The following is a 21542-nucleotide window of genomic DNA, read 5'->3' as shown; positions in this document are numbered from 1 at the left end:
TGCCAAACACAGTCACGCCACAGTAAATGTACCATAACAGACATTTGCACATGGATCTGTCTTATCTTTGATCCTCTTACCCCAGGCTAAGAGGAAAGGGAAAAGGAATAAAAGAGAAACTCGCATCAATCATTAGAAAACTGTATAGAGTGTCCTTAGGAAGGTCAATAATCTTTTCACCTGCATGAGACTTTATCAGATCCAGTCTAAAGCCAGTGAAAAAAGCCCTCCACATTAACCTCTACCGATTGGCAGCACATCTCCCCATCACAAAGCAGCTTTTTAGTCCACCAAAGATACAGGGCCCAAGGTCACAATGGCACAGGGATTTGGAGGTGACAGCAGAGCATTACCGCACGCCAAACAAGCTGTCAACAAAACTTTGTCAGCAAGATGGAGAAATTCACTGGCAGGACGTGATAATGAATCTAATCGTCCCCTGCTCCAAAAACGCTAACAAACATCTCCTTCTCCTGAATAGATTTTCAATCCTGACTGCCCCCTTAGAGAGTAAAGAAAACTGACATTATCTCTTGGACACAATAGAGTTGGATAGAAAGAGGAGTGAGAGAATGTTTGCGTGTGTGCACACGTGTGTGAGACTGAGCGTGCATGGGCTTTTACATGAAAGTAAACAATCGTGAGAACTCACTTGAAAATCACCGTCTATAGGATCGTCTATAGGATCGATTCCAAGGTCTAGCACTTCATCCTGGTAGCCGTCGTCCCCCTCTGATAGCCTTCCAGTGTAATCGATTTGGTCTTCAGACATCTCTGTGTTGTCTTCTTGATTGTACTGTGTATATGCCTCTTCCCCCTCTCGCTCATACCCCTCCTCCTCTCCATATCCTTCTTCGCAGCCCTCTGCATTCTGGTTCATTACATCATCTGCATAGTCCGTTTCCTGTGAATGGCCCTGCTTTTCATAGGATGTACCCAAGTTGTATGATGTATTGAGGCTGACATCCTGACCACTGTCAACAGAGAAAACATTAAAAGGAAAAAATATAAAGTAAGATGGGCATGAAATCAAAGACTAAAACAATTAATACATAAATAAATAAAATACAATAACATGGAAAAATCGTACTGATGTAGTTTACCTCATATTCATATTAATCTCTTCATCGTCACTTTGAAGGAGGGCATCATTTAACTCCTCATCTGATGCTTCTGAAGGATTCTGGAAAAAAAAGGAATATAATTGTAGGTTAGGGCTGCACGATTCTGGACAAAATGAGAATCACGATTTTTTTGCTTAGAATTGAGATCACGATTCTCTCACGATTTTTTTCCAATATAAAATTTATTGCACTTATTACTTTAACTTTGCAACAGCTGAACAAAAATATAATAACAATAAAGATCTCTTGTCTTCTTTACGCAAACCTTTGAATAATTTAAACAATAATAACAATTTTGAACAATATTTGTTCCTCCCTGAGTTGAACACCCTTTCAGAAAGGGGACTTGTAACAGATCCTGTAGTTCTGAGGCAACAAATTATTCCTCTGGCTGGGATGAACCCCCCATTGCCTTTTGCTGCTATTAAGAAGCTGCCGATACAAAAGGTAAACGTTACAAAAAATATGATGGTGCCTGATGAAAGACTGGCATCAACTTTGTAACAGCTGACATTGAACATAAAAACAATAAAAATCAAAAAAAAAAATTATTATTTTTTTTAAATCGTCGTCATTTGGAAATGAGATTGCGTTCAAGCATGAATCGAGATCGCGATTTTTTAACGATTAATCGTGCAGCCCTATTGTAGGTCATTTTAAATGTATGTTCTCATTTTCCTCAGTTGTGTGTATTAAAGGTGTAGGGGCAGGAGGCCACCTCCAACCACAAGGGATGGTTTATTCCCATGTGGTGAAGGCAATCTGGGCAGGTCAACATTGTGCTTTTTTGTCCACGGCACTTCCTCCTGGTTCACATCAACACTTCCCCCTGCAGAGGAGCCACCTGCTACAAGTCCTCCGATCACGACTACTTTCTCAATGTTCCAGCACTTTATCCCCCTTTGTTTTGGATTACATTTTCCAACTTGAAAGCAGGAAAACCACTGCAACTGAACTAAACGCAGAAGACAAACACTTAAATGCAAAGTTTTTGTTTATTCTTACCTTTTTACTAGACAGCCAATCCTCATCCAACAAATCCTCATCCAAATCACTATAACAAAGAAGACACAATCAGACACCTTCGAATCAAGTAACAACGGACAGTTTTTTCCCTTTTTCTTTTTTTGACAAAAACACAGACTGGCCCTCTTTTAACTGTGATATCAGCAACAAATCATTGTGGTATTTCCAAAGGCTGGAATTCAATCTATATCAAGTGAGCTGAATAGATTTTCAAAGTAATTTTTTATTTATTTATTTTTTTTTTAATAATGACAAATAGCTATGCATTTTCAACATCAATGCAAATGAAAAATGTATCAAATTTCTTTTTTTATTCCAAAGCACTTTCCTAAAGTTTCAGGTAGTAACCATTATTTCAAAATCTCTGACAGTTAGAAATTAATTTTAAAAGAAACAATTATAAAGAGTTTGATTTACTAAGGATTTGTTTAAAAAAAAACAACAGCAATGATGATGATGAATTATACGGCCGATGTTATTATAAGATTTGAGATGTACTATATTGTAGGTCTAACAGACAAACTCAAGCTCTGAAACCCATTTAAAAAAATCCTATCAAATTAAGTTATTTCAATGTTTCAAATAATGCATTAAGTATTACTTAAAAAAAATATCTAACTTCCTTAGTAAAATAAATCAAAAATGCAAAACAAAGTTGGAATAGTTTTTTGATGACTGATAACACTTATACTGTATTTGTATGAATATGGAAGAGTAATACAGGATCAAACCAGTGTCGATGTTGACTACAGAGCAGCTCCACTTCTGTAGAACTATGAGAACACAAAACGGTGTTTTACCTCTCGAGGGTATCATCTTCACCCCTTCTCCTGCGTGACCTCTCAGCACCAGGTTTGTCATATTCAAAGTCAAAATCTGAAAAAGAAAAAACATTTCCTTTAATGATCACTCCAAGATCTCTTTACTATGGTAATAATGACAACTATTTCAATCCTTCTATAACCTGCAAAACTTTACTGTAGGAGGATAAAGACTATACTTGTCATAATAATACATAAATAACAGTTCAAACTTATTGAAGCTGCAAGGGCACAGATAGAGACTGTAGCAGACTGGTAAAATCACATTTTCGACCTAGTCAATATTTATGAACACTCTTTATGAAATCAATATTTATGAAAATCACAATTTATCTGGCATGAGTTATAGCAGTAATTGTGCATCTTGTACTTCTACACAGAATCTATTTTCTTTTGGAGTAATAACTGTTTTCATTGGATCATGCAGTGATGCAGATTAATAATTGATCTTTGGTGTCATCTGAACTCAGTTTTAACATGTTTCCCAACTATGCCCCTATACAACATTTATCACACTTGTAAATAAGCAAAGAAAGTTACTCCAAGTAAACAGCAGATCAGGGAAAGGACAACACCCAATCCCTCTTAGGGCTGACCCGAATGCTTTGAAGCTTGGTCCTCTGCCACAGTAATCAATATTCAAATCCACAGTCGAATGCTACATCTGCAGCACCAGTCAATGTTTTTAACATACTTTATATTCAGTGTTAAGTCCAACCCTTTCACATCATTGTTACTATTTAAAGCACAATTTACATGGTTAACATAAAGAAGTTCAAAAATATAAAAAATCTGAATTGATCAAAAATATCAATTAATAAAAAGTTCTAAGTAATGTGGTGATTTAAAAAAAAAGGTGAGTTAGCAGGAGCAATTGCAAATGGTTATTTGAAGTCAATTAAGTAGTTAAGTGACATGAAGTGCATCATGCCACCCAGTTATGAAAAAACACAAGGAAGACAGAGCAATAGTCTTATTTTGGGCCGATCTAAATTAGATACTACAACTATGTTATTTAAATGTGTTGCATGTAGGACATTCCGTTTATACTCCTGTTGAAAAGCATAGTCGGATTACAGATTACGACACTTATATTTGAGCCCATCCAAAGCTCTAACAACAAATCCACATCTCTTAAAAGATGGAGTTTAAATCTGATTTTCCACCCCCCCCCAAAACACATTTCTTTCCCCACAGCCATTCTGTTCTGCAACAACTAAGCTTGAGTTTAGGACAAGTGTGTGTTGCCCGGTGCTGTGAAACCCCTAATAGGACATTACAGTGTAATTAAATAATGCAACTGAAATTGTTCTGGTCAACATGTTTAGAAAATGCTGTTTACATCAGTGTCTTCTTCAAAGTGAATCTTAAATGGGTTAATTCTGGAATATTGCTGCAAATGTAGACATATCCATTGAGGCAGAGTCGCCGTGGTCAAACAACCCTTCCGGGGCCATAGTATGTACTGGTTGGCCAAACTTCTGCTGCATTAGTTTAAAGGATTTGGTTATCAGGCTGATTGTGCAGAATGGTTAATGGTTCCACATCTTGTAACCTTTGGTCCAAAGGTCACATCTCAGAATGCTGAACTCAATGCAGTGCCACTGTTTATTAAGGCTGTCCACCACACTCATTCAGGTACCCAATAGAGATGCACCGATCAGGATTTGGAGGGCCGATCACTGATCACCAAAAGCAGTATCTGCCGATCCCGATATTGCCGATCACAGCATGAAATCAATAATTTCGTCAATGTTGTTGTTTCACGTACACGACACTGACATTTTATTATTAGGTATAAAAATGAGGACATGATAAAGTATCATGACCACTGTTTTATTGACTTGGACTCAGCTTACAAAGAGTAAGTGTAGCTTGCTAGCTTAAGCTTTCTTGTGGCCATAATTATGTGTACAACATATGTGCACCAACACAGACAACAGTAGACATGTCACTCTCTAAGAGTTAATACAAGTTGTAAACTATAAACCTTAGTTTTCCTGTGGAAAAAGGAATTAAATCTTAAAATAAAAATGCATTATGAAAGCTTTGCGAAAGCTTTAGCGATAGCATCCGCCGCGTGTGAGGAAACTCTTGTGAGTGAACACAACTCTTCACACTATAACTCCACATGTCACCCGTGAAGCCGATTGACACGATTGTCGTCCTGCATAAGGCTTTGGATGTGACTGTATTTAGTTTGGTATAACTCCGGCGGGCATTCATCAGTGAAATATTTACGACTCGGCTGCGCGTACCGTGGATCCGAGCAGTTAACGACGTGTTTAAACCCGATGTCTTCTACAACAGAAAGCGGCTGATGATCAAGGCATATGAATCCATTACCGTGCGATGTAGTCCTTTATTTTTCTTGCTGTTCCTTCCTTCAGTGTTGTATTTATAGTTTAAAAAACAGCAATTTCCTTAAAAGTGCTTCCGACCAAAACATTTTTTTATTGGGAAAAAATGACAGACAATCAGGAAATGGCTTGGTAACATCATGTCAGTCTGGGTGAATTAAAAGAAATAAATAAATGACTACCACAACAAATATGCTGCACATTTTATCTGAATGAATTTTCCACCTGACTTTAATTCAATCACTGAGCTCTTTTCCTGTATGGATTTAAATAATACAATGTTAAGTCGACGTTGTCGACAAAAATCGATACTAAAAAATAAACGGAGTGAGGCATCATCCTTCTTCCTAACCCTGCTTAAAATTACATTCGTACAACACCATGTGTGTTTTTAACAGTGTGAGACATCTCTATTCCTATCTCTGGTGAGAGTTGCACATGCACAGAGAGTACAGCGTCAGGTAAACAATATGGCATCGGCCGATGCAATACCACGGCTGTTATCAGTAAAGTTAATTAAAAGATGTACTTTTCAATCAAGTGTCCATCTTTCATGTCTATCATTTATAATTAGCACATCATTTAAAAAACCTCATACAAAATTTAAAAGCTGAGAGCTAAATAAGAGCCATTTAATAACTATGATATTCATAATCCGATTAATTGACTAATCGTTTCAATAGTCATGATTAATTGATTATAAGAATAGTCATTAGTTGCAGCCCGAGTGTTCAAGACATTTGATTAGTTTTCACCATTTATGTTAAAGGAGCCAGTATGTGGACACGAAAACTTAATCCACAACAGCATGTAATTTCACCAGCAGACATAATCAAAGGTGGGGAGAAGGATGGGAAGAGTTTAAAAGAGTAGAGACATTTAAGTTTAACAAAAACGCCAACATTACCCAGAGGAAGAGGCCTCTCCTTCCCACTTGGTTACAGAACCATTCACACCTTCATATTTATACGGCCGAAACACCCCATCTGCTGATCAGGTAAATAATGTGCAATTGACAAAGACATTGACCTATGACTGGCCCAACAACAGTTACAAACCTACAAGTAACTTCTGAAGAGTCCGTTCAGACTTGGGACATCTTTCAGGTGAGAGTTAAAACAATTTCAGAAACCAAAAAGAGAAAAAATCCTGTGGCCTTCTATTCAAGTTTTTATCAGATCATCATGACACATGTTACTGTATATTTTAACATGCCAAAAATGTGCTTTGAAATACAATACCAGTCAAAACTTTTGACTGGTATTGTAGGTCTCCCTGTTCATAATTTGTCCTGTTTAGATCCACCAAAGTAGTCTACATTAACAACTTTGCTCAGAGCTCTGCTGTTCATCAGCTTGTAGATGAAGCAGCAACTTCAGAAACAGGAAACAACCCCATATCCACCTCCTCTTACCTCCCCTAGCCTCACTTCCACATTTAGTTTTTTTAAATCCAAGACGGAGCACAGCTACTACTCGATACCAACATTGAGCCGCCCAGCATTTTCTCTCTCTCCCTCTGCAGTAGTGCTCAAAACACACATGCTCCAGGCAAAAAACTGATCGTCATATAAGGTTGGAAATGGTATTTGAAGAAATATTCTAATTGGATTAACAATTAATATAAATTACTGATTAATATTATTTTTAAACAAATATGTATTATTTTCTGATAGCAGCTAAAAAGAAAAATTTGGTCCTAGATGTGATCTTTGGTCTCAAAAGAACTTATTTACAGGTAAACAGTAATCACGTTTTTAAAGAGAAAAAAAAAAAAAAAAATCAAATAAGGCATCAGAGTCCGAGACTCCAAGCTAAATCGCTTCACAGTCAAATTCACAAACCAAGTGTAACAAAATAAAGTAACTACAGCCTACTGATTGTTACTCAGAAATATGAGCATATCAATATGGTCAGTTGTGAGCCAAATGCAGTCTGCAGTCTTTGTTACTGCTTTGCTGGCATGAATTTTGTGGGCTTATAGAAGTACTGGCAGCCTGCAAAAAACCACACCCCGTTCGCTTTCAACCGATTAGTAGGATTTTAATCTAGAGGTATGGGGGTCCTCTGTTACGAAATTCTGACCCCAGCACAGATTGAACCACTACAAAAAGGTTGGGATGTAAATGGCAAGTTCCATCACAATACAATATTGAATCAATTAAATGAATTACAAGGGACATCACGGTGGCTTGGTGGTTAGCATTCACAGCAAGAAGGTTCCTGGTGTGAGGGTCTTTCTGCATGGAGTTTGAACGTTCTCCCTGTACTTAAGTGGGTTTTCCCCAGGTACTCCGGCTTCCTCCCACAGTCCAAAACACATATTCCAGGTTAATACAGCTCTGGACTCCACATGACCTGTTTTGTTTACAGTGCCATTTAGGCAGGAAAAAGCGCAATACTCTGCTTGTGCAAGTCAAAAGTCACAGCATAATCATGAACTTCAGAGGGTCCGACTTTTCCACGCATTTAAACCCAAAAGATTAAGAAAACTATGTTGCTAAACTTGAAAGACTCAGTATTACTAACCCTTAGAAAGCTCAGAGTACTTTTTTAAAAGCATTGAAACTGCAACGGAGCTGCCAGACTTCTAATATCCTGACATCTACAACTACCCGATCAACTTTCTTTCGTCCTACTCCGGGGAATCTCTTAAAAATTACAAAGGCCTGGAGGGGTATAAATGGATGTTATGCCCTGGATTTGTGAACAACATTCAGCTCTGCCAGCAAAGGATTATTTTATCATTACTAGAAGGGTAAGTGGCACTTCATTCATTTAATTAACGAAGGCGCTAAATAAAGACAACACCAACACAGTCAGTGTCGGCTAATGTAATTGGCATGTTCATTAGAATTAATGTTACCATGGATTTTTGCCAGATAAATTACACTCCGTTTACCATGTGAATCAAAGTTTTAAGGCACCACCTAATACATTAATTTCATAAGTCTATGATAAATAGTTATCATGGAAGTGCCTTTTTTATTTATTTATTTTTTATGCGAGTCATTCACTAAGAATAAATGACCCTCACTTGAAGGCATGGATAGTGGTCATAGGGGATGGTGTTGTGCTTGGAACCCACTGCAACTGCACAACTGGATTCGGTGAGAACTTATCTTATGCGTCAGCTGTTTTGTTCTCGTTTTGTGACATATCTGTTCATCTCACCTCTCTGGATCTTTGGGAATCCGATAAAAAGCTCTGTCTGTTCCCCCTTTTCTAATATTTTGGCATCCTGGAGCACAACAGCTGTCAAGCATTGTTTCTACCCTTTACAGGCGCAGAAACGTCCTTCTCGCCCACTTCAGCTGTACCGTCAAAATGGCGTTGTTTACATTCTAGAGTTGCACGCTGGGAATTCTGACGTCACGGTCCGGAGCGCTATTGGTGATTCTATAGCCTGTAAGAGCTAGTGTGGGTCTGTGGGGTTGTTTATCTGATGGACTGGCGACTTGTCCAAGACACTTTCCCTTGATGACAGCTGGGATAGGCAGCAGATCCCCATGACCCTGGACAGGAATAAGCTGCTGTAGATAATCCTTGGATGAATGAAAGGATGACAATTTGACGTTTGCCAATATCACAAAGTCCACCATGGACTCAGGAGCTAGTGATTGATATGAGATAATGCCATTTGTTTATTGAACACGATCCGTTTTATTTATATTAAATTGCTACAGGTAACTAAAATATCAATTCACCTTTTTATTACTGGTTTCAACTACATAGTTAAATGAAAAATGGTTGGTTAATTTAATTTTAAAAAACTACAATAGACTACTTGATAAGGGTGCAATGAATAATCGACAGACAAATATCAATGATTAAATTAGTTACCAATGAATTTATTAATCAATTATTTCTTGGTTATGTCATCACATCTCTCTTTCATGGTGTGGATTGGAGCTTAAATACTTACAAAGGAATAATAGTATTCATGTTTCTTTTAATGACATATGTCAATTTAACAGCTTTAACAAGTGCTGATATTTTTGTTTGCGTTTCAGGTGATTGACACGAAAGGGAGTGTTTAACCTGTGATTGCATGGTTATGTCTGTCTGAGTGCATCCAGGCAGAACTCTACCGTAATAGCAGAGAAAATTATAATCGCATGACCAAAAGAAGAAAAAGGTTTTTGTTTAGACTAAAGTCCAAATATCTTAGAAATTGCTCTCCAAAACTCTCCATAATATTGACTGACGATTTCTGTTTTTGCCTGTTTTTTAAATCTTTTGTAGTATTATGAGCAGAAAAGTTTGTCATTCACAGACATTAAATAAATTACATACATAAATCAATTACATTGACTGAAGAAATATTTATTATGTTTTCTTTTGTAGCTAAGTACATGCCTTAAATATCTAATTTTCAAACTTAATAGGCAAATAAAATGGTTTACGGTATTGAACAATTCATAATCCAATTAGATCCATAACTGTTCCTATAATCGATAGATTGAATCCACTATAAAAATAGTAATACGTTGCAACCATACTACTTGATTACATGTATTGATGTAAATGAGTGTTCATTTTGTTTAAATTAGGCTAGTGAAATGTTCATCAAGTCGATGGATCCTTACATGTCTACAAATAGGGTGCACTGCGACGAGCCAAGCTGTACCATGCCACACCGATCCTCTTTCCCCATTCCTCTGGTGACCCAATCTCACATTACTCTCGTCTCAACTGTGCTTCAGCACGACTGCTGCAAGTCAATACATGATGATGTTACATTAAACACCTGCTCAGTCTTAGAAAGACTTGCGCAATGGAGAACAGCGGAGAAAATAACATGACAATACTAGTGACTTTGTGGCCTTTTCTGAGTATTTTTTTAAAGTCACATACAGTCCCATCACCTTTTGTTAATTTCTGTATTTATATATATATATATATATATATATATATATATATATATATATATATATATATATTTATTAGTGGTGGGAAAAAAAATCGATATTGCAATGTACTGTTGCGCTCTCTGTTGCAATAAATAATTGATAAACTGACGGCAAATATCGATATTTTATTACAACACATAATCGATTTAGGCGGTTGTCACCGCACTATTGTTCATGCACTTCAATTAGTCCAGCTGTACAGTGTTTACATTTACAAGACTAGGAGGCAGTGAGGCTCTATACAAATGCACTTTCTTTGTACATTGTAGGAAGTTTTGGCATTGAATAAATGCATAACAGACGTTTTCCTTTTTATGGGTATTTTTTCTTTTTCAGTCACATATATCGTGATATATCGTTGATGAAATGTCTTACAATATATCGAATATCGTAGATATCATGTATCGTGATATTATCGTTATCGTGGGCCACATATCGCCTTAGTATTGAATCGTGAGTTACCTGTATCGTCCCACCCCTAATATATATATATATATATATATATATATATATATATATATATATATATATATATATATATATATATATGCATGCATACACACACACACACACACACACACATATAGCACCTTGTTTGCCATTGTACTGTGAGATTACCCTAAAGCCCAGTGTTATACTGCTTACTTCTTCCCAGTGAGAAGGTCAGCTCTATGCTGGTCTGACAGGCTCTCTGTGAGGAGTTCATGTCACTTATTACCACTGTATTGGCAAATGATACTGAGATAGCTCTCTGCTGATACGGTGGTTCAACAATCTGGTCAAATCAACCCGTCTGATGTGGTTAACTTTTTGAAAAGCTTTTGCCATTGTTCTTTGTTACCAGTTTTCTATGAGTTTGGTGATGCTGTGTTGTGCCAGAATGCAACAGGCAAGTTCTATTTGACTAATAACATCTTAGAAGTCTGTGCCTTTAACAAAAATGTGGGCACCATAGCCACCTCAACACATTTGTAGTTATCTGATTATTATATTATTTCCTGGCCACTGAACATCACAGCTGATCCCCATCAACACCGAAATGATGTCAAGTTGAGTGGAGGGAAAGGATTTATCAACCATGGTCAGGTGTACATTGTTTAAGTGGTACATCGCTGTGGTGTTTGTCATATTGACTTCCACACTGCTGTCTATGTTGGCATACTAAGCAATGCAGCTGTAAAAGTATGGGAAATTGCCCCCATTATAGGATCCACATTTGAAGAGCTATTTAGAATGATGTGCAATGCTAGGAACCATGCTATGATTTTAAGGCCCTGTTAAAAACTCACTCAGTGTTTGGTGTTCTGGTATCATTGTATCATGTTTCCTGGATGTGCACTTTAAATGAACCACCTTCTTCAACACAAAATTTGTCATAGAGATGGTTGCGCATGAGGAAGCAGTGACCTACTGCTACCTGAAACTTTAAAACATCATTACCATTTATCCAATAACCCCTTCTAAAGTAGTTCCATTAATGTTCCTGCAAGCTACACAATCCCCATATCTTATTCTTAGCCTATCTGGCCAAATTCTCCAGACAACTTAGTCACCAATTAGGCCTGTGTTGAAAAAAATCGATTTCCCAATTCTAAATCGATTCTCAAATTAATTCCTAAAAATCGATTCATATGTCTAAAGATCGATTTTTTATTTATTTATGTTTTTTTTTTCTTCATCATTACATTACAACTTTTGGTTATTTTTTTGTTTTTTCCCCAAAAAGGGAATGTTTTGTTGGACACGAGAATAACTGGTGCCATGTTTTTGCCTTTAAATAGGTTTAAAGGTATGAAAATATTAAAGTGTTAGGTTATAATTGCCTAAATTGTCTATATTTCATTACTTTATATTAGGGCTGGGCGATTTTGGACAAAAATTAAATCCTGATTTTTTTTCTCTGAAAACCCGATTTTCGATTTAGATTTTTTTGGTAAAACTACAAAAGACAATGGAATACATTGTTTCAAATATTTTATCTTTATTTTTAAAGAAAAATAGCCAACAAATTTCCCTATTGGGAATGAAGTGCAATTGAAAGATACTGTAAATCCTCCTTGAGTTTAGTAAAGTGACAACATTTACAATTTTCTTGACCAAACAAAGATGACTAGACGAGCTCTGTATGTAATGCAGCCAGCTGCAAAAAAGGAAAATCGGTTTTCCGATTTTCCTTTTTTTAACATCGATTGTGATTAATAAATCCGATTTAGATTTAAAATCGATTAATCGCACAGCCCTACTTTATATACTGTCTTGGGGTTACATTTGCAAAAAATGCTAAAAACCAAATGCTCAAAAATTAAAAACCAAAATAGACCGAAAATGGAACAAATAAAAACGTAATTCGGGAAAAAATAAAACCGATTTCATCCGTCTCTGTTTGCTGCCCTGGATCTGTTTGATAATTCTGACCCACATGATGTTTCTGAAAGCAGTTCTATCAGCATTCTGGGAGCTGATTGGTCCTTACAGCATCATTAGCTGCCAATACTTGCTGTTGAATCTCAATATAATACTAGTATTAATATGTTACATAACTAGACAGTCATATAATTCATGGAACAGCTGAAAAAACAGTTTTATTAACGGTAACGCAAATCAATATCGGATCGAATCGGATCAAAGCGTGATAATCGATTCTGAATCTTAAGAATCGGAATCGATTCTTGATATTTGAATCGATCCCCAGCCCTATCACCAATGAATTTAATTCAGACAATTTTTTTTAATAGAGTAGGGCATCTTATTCCTTTTTATCTCTGCTGAGAATTGCATAGGTACAATAGCAATCGTCCGCTATTTGTTGCCACATGTGTTTTTCAACAGAGTGAGGCATCTTCCTCCCTTCCCATTAGTCACATTAGTCATTAGTTACAGCCCTGGTGAGTATGTTGTAAAGGATTTAGGAATTTGTCATTACACCACACTGCACTCTTGGGAAAAGCTCCCATGTTCGTAGCAACATATTTTGTTTTGTACATCAGCAATAGATTGGATACATAATTATTAGGGCGGTGGTTGGATTACACATAAGAGGCGGGAAATATTTTCTATTGTGAGTAAAAACATCATTGCTCTTTGCCAAATTTAAGCCATGTCACAGATTGGTGATCAGAATCAGCTTTGTTCGCCAAGTATGTAGACACATACAAGGAATTCTTTTGCCACCAGTTGTCTCTCGATAACGAAATGTTATGAATATTCAATAAAGAAGAATTTATGAAAGAAAATTAAAAAAAAAAAATCTTGATGCAAAAATATAGATATACACAATGATGATCCAAAACTTTTTTTTCTACATACTGTTCGTCTGAATTTTTATGTGAAAAAACTATGCAAAGATTCTGCCAAATATGAGATGTGATGAGCAGAGAAGTGCCAACATTTTGGGAATTATTACTTTGCTGATCCCACATCGTTACCCATCTTCTTTTCACTATTGTTTTCAACATATCACGCTTAACTACATAAGTATAAACAGTTTGCCAAGTCTCTCTGGGGTTTTGTTACGAATGTGTATTAGAGAGAATATCAGTAACGCGTGTGTGTGTGCGTCTCTAAGTTAGCACTCGAGTTAAGCACTCGCAGCACGTTCCACGACATTTAAATCACAGAATTTCTACCTCAATTAAGAAAAATACATTTTTGCAACTGCAATTGATATTTTCGCTGAAGGTTATCATGCCATCAGATTCTCATACTGAGCCATGCTTCAAAAGACGAAAGTGGGGTGTCATCACCAGTTGGGATCACAGATCCACTCGTTTGGAATCTCGTATGGATCCAAGCTACTCAAGACCTTCATTTCCAAATAAGCCATCTTGCTGATGTTAAAAACATGTCACAGTACACCTTTTTATCACTAGCCCATCTTCGTTCCATGGCCTTTAATGACTCATTTTGTTTTGACTTGTTTTAACTATTGACCTCTATATCTGGCAAGTTGGCCACCATGTCCCTATAAAGCAGTGTTTCTCAATCCTGGTCCTCGTGGGCCCCTGTCCTGCATGTTTTAGATAATACTCTGCTTCAGCACACCGTGATAAAAGTACCTGTGTGATCAACAGAGTTGTGCAGACCTTGGTGACAAGCTAATTAGGACCTTTAATTAGAATCAGGTGTGTTGATGCAAGGAAACATCTAAAACATGCAGGACAGGGGCCCACGAGGACCAGGATTGAGAAGCACTGCTATAAAGAAACACATACTTAAGAGGTTCCCAAGCTCTATCAGACATATAAAGCTCAAGTTGCACACGACATTAAACAACAGCGTCACACCAGCCGCAGTAAATTGCTGCCATTCGAGTCAACGAGTGGTCACATTGCATGCACTATGGAGTACTTCATAAACGTGTCAGTCACAACCGTCTACTCTGTACTGCTAGAGACACACGTTAAATTTATTTGGGCACTAAACCATATCAATCTACATTCAGCAGATCAAATAGGCAGGAAGTCAGACATGAGAATGATGTAGAGAATCTTTTAAGAACTTTTAACACCATGAGCAAACTCCAAATCTTACATGGACATTGCGTTAACCTGAGGGCAAACAATTCGCAGAGTTTTAGATAAAAAATATTTAGAAACTGTTAAAAAGGTTTCCACTGGCGGGAGTTCCGGGGTAAACCCATGAGACAGAAACCTCCAACAAGACCAACTCTCTCCTCAGCACCTTCAGCCAGCATGTCTCCATTACCCCACGCAAAGAAGCATTGAACGAACAAATAATACTGCTTACCACGTGATGGCAGTAATGCACATTTTTTACTGTTCAGAAACGGCCGACAGCATAAAAGAAGAGAAAAAGAAGAATGCAGCAGAAAAGAGAAAAGAAACAAGTAAACATGGAAGGGACAGAGATGTGTCAGGCATTTGCTTTTTTAAGCATACAGTAGTAGCGATTGAGATTAAAAGAATCAAACTCAAAGAGGATTTGCAGAGGGCTGAGTGGGTTGACTTCTGTACACGTCATTAATGTTCACTTGAGAGGGCTGGCTTCCTGTTAGTAGAATACCCAATCAGCAGAGACACCCCTCCTCTGCCAGGTAGTTCCTCCAGGCCGACCCGAGTACCCCTTCTACTCCAGCAATGCTTTTCCCAAAGCAAAAAGTTCCTGATGGCCGAATTGAACATTTTTTAATTCCACCGTGCCACGCTGTGAGGAGTTGTGTCCAATAGGAGAGAAGGTGGTGGAGGCTCTGCGCCGACTCAGTACTGTAGTACAAAAGTGAAAATAAAAACCACATGACAGTTTTGTGTCAACATGATCCGCAGGTTTGTCGTGTTGCTGCGCCTAACAGCAACACGACAAACCTGCGGATCATGTTGACACAAAACTGTCATGTGGTTTTTATTTTTTTTATTTTCACTTTTGTACTACAGTACAAATGCACAAGTGAGCCATTATGGTGCTTTAAGTAAGTTTAATTGCCCAGTTCATTTCTATGTGAAGTAACATGCCACATGTGATAGGCATGAAAATAAAAATAATGAAAAATGGCCATCAGGTATTTGTGTATTTCTACGTCTTGCTGAATCGATATCGAAGCATTTAAATCAATATCGAATCGAATCGTGAGGTTCTTAACAATACCCAGCCCTAATCCCTAGCCATACCTGGTAATGGAAACGCGTGTCAAAGATCCGGCCCCTGGAAAATTACCGGGAACCCCTGCTAATGGAAACTCATCTAAAGACAAAATTGGGAGCGTTTTTCATTTCAATATGTAATAAACACAGGGGGGAGGAGGGACGACAGGATTTTCGGTCTTATTTAATATTGCAGAATTTTACAGGGTAGAGAGCACAGGCTTGTACATCAGTGATTTAGTGGGTTGTCTGTGAACAGTCCACAAGATGAAAACAAAAACAACAAACAACCTTGGCATGGGTCAAGTGTTTTCATCTAAACAAGCAATACATAAAGTATATTCGGCCATTATTACTTACAGTTAGTGATGCACCGATTGTTCAGTAACCGAAATTGTTCGGCCGAAAATGGCAAAAAAACACTTTCGGTGTTCGGTGGAATAAGTGGGGAAAAAAAACGAACAATTAATAACGGCGTTGTAAAATAAGGAAATAGACTGGCCGCTCCGTCCCGTAACGTTGCACACTACATAAATCGTTGGCCAACCAAAAACTAACCCCATAAGAATTTTACCTAATAGACTGGCCACTCCCGTAATAAATCGTTGGCCAACCAAAAACTAACCCCATAAGAATTTTACCTAACATTCACCAGGAGGTGGAACCAAAACAACATAATGCTGGGAAATTAAAACATTTTCATTTTTTTATGTTCAATAAATATTTTCTACCTTGTAATTTTGTAAAAGATTTTTTTCTTTGAAAAGCATGCCTAAATCAAATGTATTTGATTTATGCAATGGTGAAAAAATTGGCAAAATAAATGAAAAACTGCTGAAGAACCATGTTCGGTATTGTTCGGTATTCGGCCAAGTGTTTATTATTATTTTCGGTTTCGGCAAAAAAAATTCATTTCGGTGCATCACTACTTACAGTAAAAGGAGACTTTTTTTAATCACAGACTGAAAAAATGAATTCATAATCCACACTTCACCAAATACAAATGTATTCAACAATCTCGTGAATAGTGATAAAGTGCATTCAATATTAATAATTCACTCCTCAAACAAAAATGCAGGTGAGCTACTTTGCACACAGGTCCGGCACCTCAATTGCACAACCTCTTATCACCTATTTTCATTAAGATAACAGTCGTACTAAGCATCTGAAGACCGACCCAACTCCATCCAAAGTTCAAAAACAGAGATGTAGTGAAACAGAATAAGGAGTAAACACACCGCGTCATTCTGCGTCACAGAGCCCCACACACATTTGTAAGTCCAATCACAAACATGGTGACAGGTCCACAAAAACAGCTTGTATTGTTAAGATTCAATACTCATTTGTGGGTGAAAACCCCTTTGCCACATGTCATATAATAATAAATTCATATTTAATTGTACTATCAGCGCTAACATGCCCATAACATTAACACCACCATTGACGGCTTACTGCGAAAACCAACGTAAAACCCCTTAAACGAAGCCATAGGAGCAACAATCACAAACCCAACAGCAGGGAAAACATGAAAACGGAGCGTCTATTTTATTCAGGGTGAGCTAAATAAAAATGATTTGTTTTTTAATCAACGGGGCCCCAGTTAGTTAGTTAGCTTCGGTGCTAACCACTAGCCGAGCATGCACGCAAACGCCTTAAATTACTCACTACTACTCGCTAAAATGCGTTTTTTTTTTGTCCACTGTTGTTTTTTTATGGCTTTTATTTTATATTACGTGTTTAATCGCAGCTGGACTCGTTTAGCCGGTGTTATCCGGGGCTGAGCATGTGGCCCGGAGCCGCTGCTGTCGTTAGCATGTTAGCTTAGCATCGCTGGACAAAACCCTGCACTCACCTTGAGCGTTGGCTGACATGCTGCTGCTGCGGCTCCCTCCAACTCTCACTGATAAACTGCGAGGCGCATCTACACTTCACCACCTCCACATTGTGACATTAAAAAGGAGAAGATTTAGTGAAGAAGTGCGTCTATGCGGCGGTGATCTGCACCCCCGAGCAGGCTACAAACATGGCAGATGGCGGCTCACTGCGACGCTGCGTTGTGGGTGGAGGGAGACGTCAGCAGCGCCTTATGGCTGATTTATGGTTCCGCGTTACACCGACGCAGAGCCTACGGCGTAGGGGACGCGGCGGTGCATACGGTGCGCGTCCCCTACGGCGTAGGTTCTGCGTCGATTTAAAGCAAAACCATAAATCAGGGTTTCTGCTGCACAGTGGCCGCACAGGCGAGGTAAACACTCACTAGTTTGCATTTTGCATTGCTCTGTATCTGCTCTCCTACGGAAGAGTGTCAGGGCCAGGCAGGAGAAAACATGTTTGAGAGGGGAAGATTTTTTTTTTATTGTGCACTTCGAGAAAAAAGTCGAAATGTCGAGATTAATGTTTAAATACAATTTCGTGAATAAAGACGAAATTTTGTACTTCAACATTAATCTCGACATTTCGACTTTTTTCTCCACATTTCGACTTTTTTCTCGAAATTGTACTTCAACATTAATCTCGACATTTCGACTTTTTTCTCGACATTTCGACTTTTTTCTCAACATTTCGACTTTTTTCTCGAAATTGTATTTCAACATTAATCTCGACATTTCGACTTTATTCTCGAAATTGAACTTCAACATTATTCTCGACATTTCGGCTTTTTTCTCGAAATTGTACTTCAACATTAATCTCGACATTTCAACTTTTTTCTCAACATTTTGACTTTTTTCTCAACATTTCGACTTTTTTAATCGAAATTGTACTTCAACAGTAATCTTGACATTTTGACTTTTTTCTAGAAGTGCATAATGAAAAAAAATCTTCCTTCTCTAAAATATTATTTTTATTTTTCTCCTGCCTGGCCCTAATACTCTCCCGTAGCTCTCCACTACCAGTCTGGCTGCCACATGCACTTCATTTCAACTATTGTGGGGGAAAGATGTATTATAGTTGAATGCATTGCTCAGTTCAAGGCAAGACATGGTAAGTTTATATGTAGCCTATAGCACAATTCAACACAAGGTAATTCAAAGTGCTTTACATCAACATTAAAAGCGGCAGGACACAATTAAACAGTAAATAACAAATAAAATTAAATAAAAAGATTAAGAAAAGAGGTAACATAATAAAAAGCACAAGTTGTTAAAAAGTAAGGGCAGTAGAGTACAGCAGGTAAGTATTTAATTTAAGAGTTCGCTTGAGTAAACAGTAATGTTTTTAGGCCTGATTCAAAGGAGCTGACAGTTGGAGCAGACCTCAGGTCTACAGGAAGTTTGTTCCACCGGTGAGGAGCAGAATAATTGAACGCTGCCTCACTTGGTTCTGGTTCTTGGGAACCACAACAAACCAGATCCAGATGAACCTCAGGGGTCTGGGAGCTTCATAAGAACTAACAGATCAAGCATGTATTTTGGTCCAAGACCATTCAGTGCTTTGTAGACCAGCAGTAAGATTTTAAACTCTATCCTTTGACTCCCTGGAAGCCAGTGTAGCTGTTTCATGACCGGTGTAATATGGTCCAGTTTCCTGGTAAGGACTCTTGACTGAAGGAGTTCAGTCAATATTGCTTCGGTAAACTGAAATAAATGGGCTAATTATTCATTTTCTTCCCCCAAGCTGTTTCTCTGATGAACTCTCATCACTCATAGAGTCTCAGAGTAATCAATCACTGCACAATAATAATAATAATAATAATAATAACCACAATCGTATGCTGTAACAATGCACCTTTCAATAACCATGTCTACCTCATACTGCTGCCCCTTTCACTTTAAAAAAAATTGTATATATGTTAATAAGAGCTGCCATTTGTCTACTTACTGTACAGTGAGTGAAAATAACCGAGTCAAATTCTCTGTCTTGTTTGACCTGACTTGGCCAAATAAACATGATTCTGATTCTGAAGATGTTTGCACATGATTTACTCTTTTAGAAATTCCAATAAAAGCAGGCCAACCTGCTTTGAATATGTAACAATACATTTGGTTTTTAACCTCTGGCTGAACTGTAAATAAGGATTAATTATTTTAATAGTTTATCAAGTAAAAAAAAGTAGGCCTATAATAAAAAATGTATTTCTTTTTTTAATCTTCCTATCCACCATTTAAAGAAATTAAATCACATTAGTTGTCTTTATTATGTCCTCATGGTTCCTTGCTATTTCTCAAGGATTTAGTTATAGATTTGATGTTCTTGCAGTGAGAAAACATTTGATTTTTATCCCACTCACGTAAAAAATGAATGTCAGAACGAAATACTTTTTTTTTTTTTTTTTTTAACTTTTTATGTCTGTTGGGCCCAAAAGGTTTATTATTGAATTTGTTAGATGCCAACCCCTAAAGCATAAATCTTTTTGTTTGTTTGTTTTCTTGTGTTTCACAGTCATTTACGTAGCACGTTTTCAACATATCAACATATCATATACATAAATAATTTCTAAGCAGTAAAAAAGAAAACTAAAGGCCACTTTTATAATTACATATGCTGTGTTACATATATGCTGTGAAGGCTGTTGCAACAGCCTGATGCAGACAGGTAGAAAAGGGTGGGTATGAGAAGAAAAACAGCTACACATTTTAAAAGAAAATTATTTAGAAAGTTAAAATGTAAAAAGTTGAGTTCGTCATGGTGCATAACACAATATCTGTCCATTAGTTGAAGCCTTGCTTCTCAAAACAAAGACAAAAATAACACATTTCTAGTAAACATTCAGCCAATAAATGACAATTGCAACCAGGTCTTACAGTCTTTAAATTTAGATTAAATATCCTGATTGTAATTCAACAGATTTGTAAAGCAATAATACATTTTTACATTACATTCCTTAAGGTTTTTTGGGGGAGAAGAAAAAAAAAACACTGGCATGGCCAGGTATTAGTATTGTTTTCCTTTAAATTTCAACATTTTGATGAGTCCAGAAATTTCCTTGTGAGGCAAAAAGATAGAAATAATGTCTTTTGTAAATCTTAGTCCCATAAAAAGGTGATGAGAACAGATTGATTTATAATGGTCTTGTCCACTGAAGTTCAAACCACTGTGAAAATTAACCACTGAAACACAGATAAAATCAAAGAAAAGTCAATCATACAATAACTTATCATGTGACTTTCAAACAACAGCTAGCTTTTAATTTTATTTCCCACATATATGTTAAACAATATTATTATATTTGAGGAAAAACCAAAGAAACTAGTTTTCATTTTATCAACTTTGCAGGGCTCTCAATTGAGAGAATCATGGAGCGATTCTGATGAGGGCTAGGCTAACAGCTAATCCGAAAACCAGCTATACAGGTGCAAATTCTCCCTATTTAAACAACTCAAACTTCATACATTTCATATGGGCTCAATTTAACGTCTATATTCTGACTTCTGTGCTCCAGTTACATTTTTTTTTAACTAATCTAGTTATTTTAGAAAGTGTCTATGAAAGAGCACAGTCCGCCAGAGCCTGAAGGCTACAGTGAAATGCTACCCCGTCATGCTGTCATTGCTTTACAGACTTGTCCCTTGGGAGTTAAGAGTCCTGTCATTTACCAAACGAGAAAAAATTGGGAGGAAATGGGGGAAGGGAGGGGGGGCAGATTAGGAGGACAACTCAAGGGGCAATAAGACAGGTGAAGCAGATCAGAGAAGCAGCTTGGGGGCCGACCAGAAAGGAAAGCAAATGCCTAATGCCTGCCAGGAAGGTGAGTGTATGGGCAG

The 21542-nt window shown here is 37.3% G+C and overlaps 1 protein-coding gene across 3 annotated transcripts in view; it reads right to left on the bottom strand.

The window, feature by feature from the left end:
• rbm33a (RNA binding motif protein 33a) overlaps nt 1-17882 on the bottom strand; it is a 41945-nt gene extending 24063 nt beyond the window's left edge. For all 3 annotated transcript variants that reach the window (XM_061713879.1, XM_061713881.1, XM_061713880.1), the window contains exons 1-5: nt 17693-17882; nt 2951-3026; nt 2130-2178; nt 1104-1183; nt 653-974 (exon numbers count right to left, since the gene is read on the bottom strand). In XM_061713879.1, coding sequence (XP_061569863.1) covers nt 653-974; nt 1104-1183; nt 2130-2178; nt 2951-3026; nt 17693-17711 — 546 coding nt within the window. In that variant the 5' untranslated portion in view covers nt 17712-17882. The remainder of the gene's footprint in view (nt 1-652; nt 975-1103; nt 1184-2129; nt 2179-2950; nt 3027-17692) is intronic.
• Nucleotides 17883-21542: the final 3660 nt, after the last annotated feature.

This window comes from Cololabis saira, chromosome 22 (genome assembly GCF_033807715.1).
Source record: "Cololabis saira isolate AMF1-May2022 chromosome 22, fColSai1.1, whole genome shotgun sequence".
NCBI classification, from domain to species: domain Eukaryota; kingdom Metazoa; phylum Chordata; class Actinopteri; order Beloniformes; family Belonidae; genus Cololabis; species Cololabis saira.
This window is presented reverse-complemented; position numbering and strand designations above follow the sequence as displayed.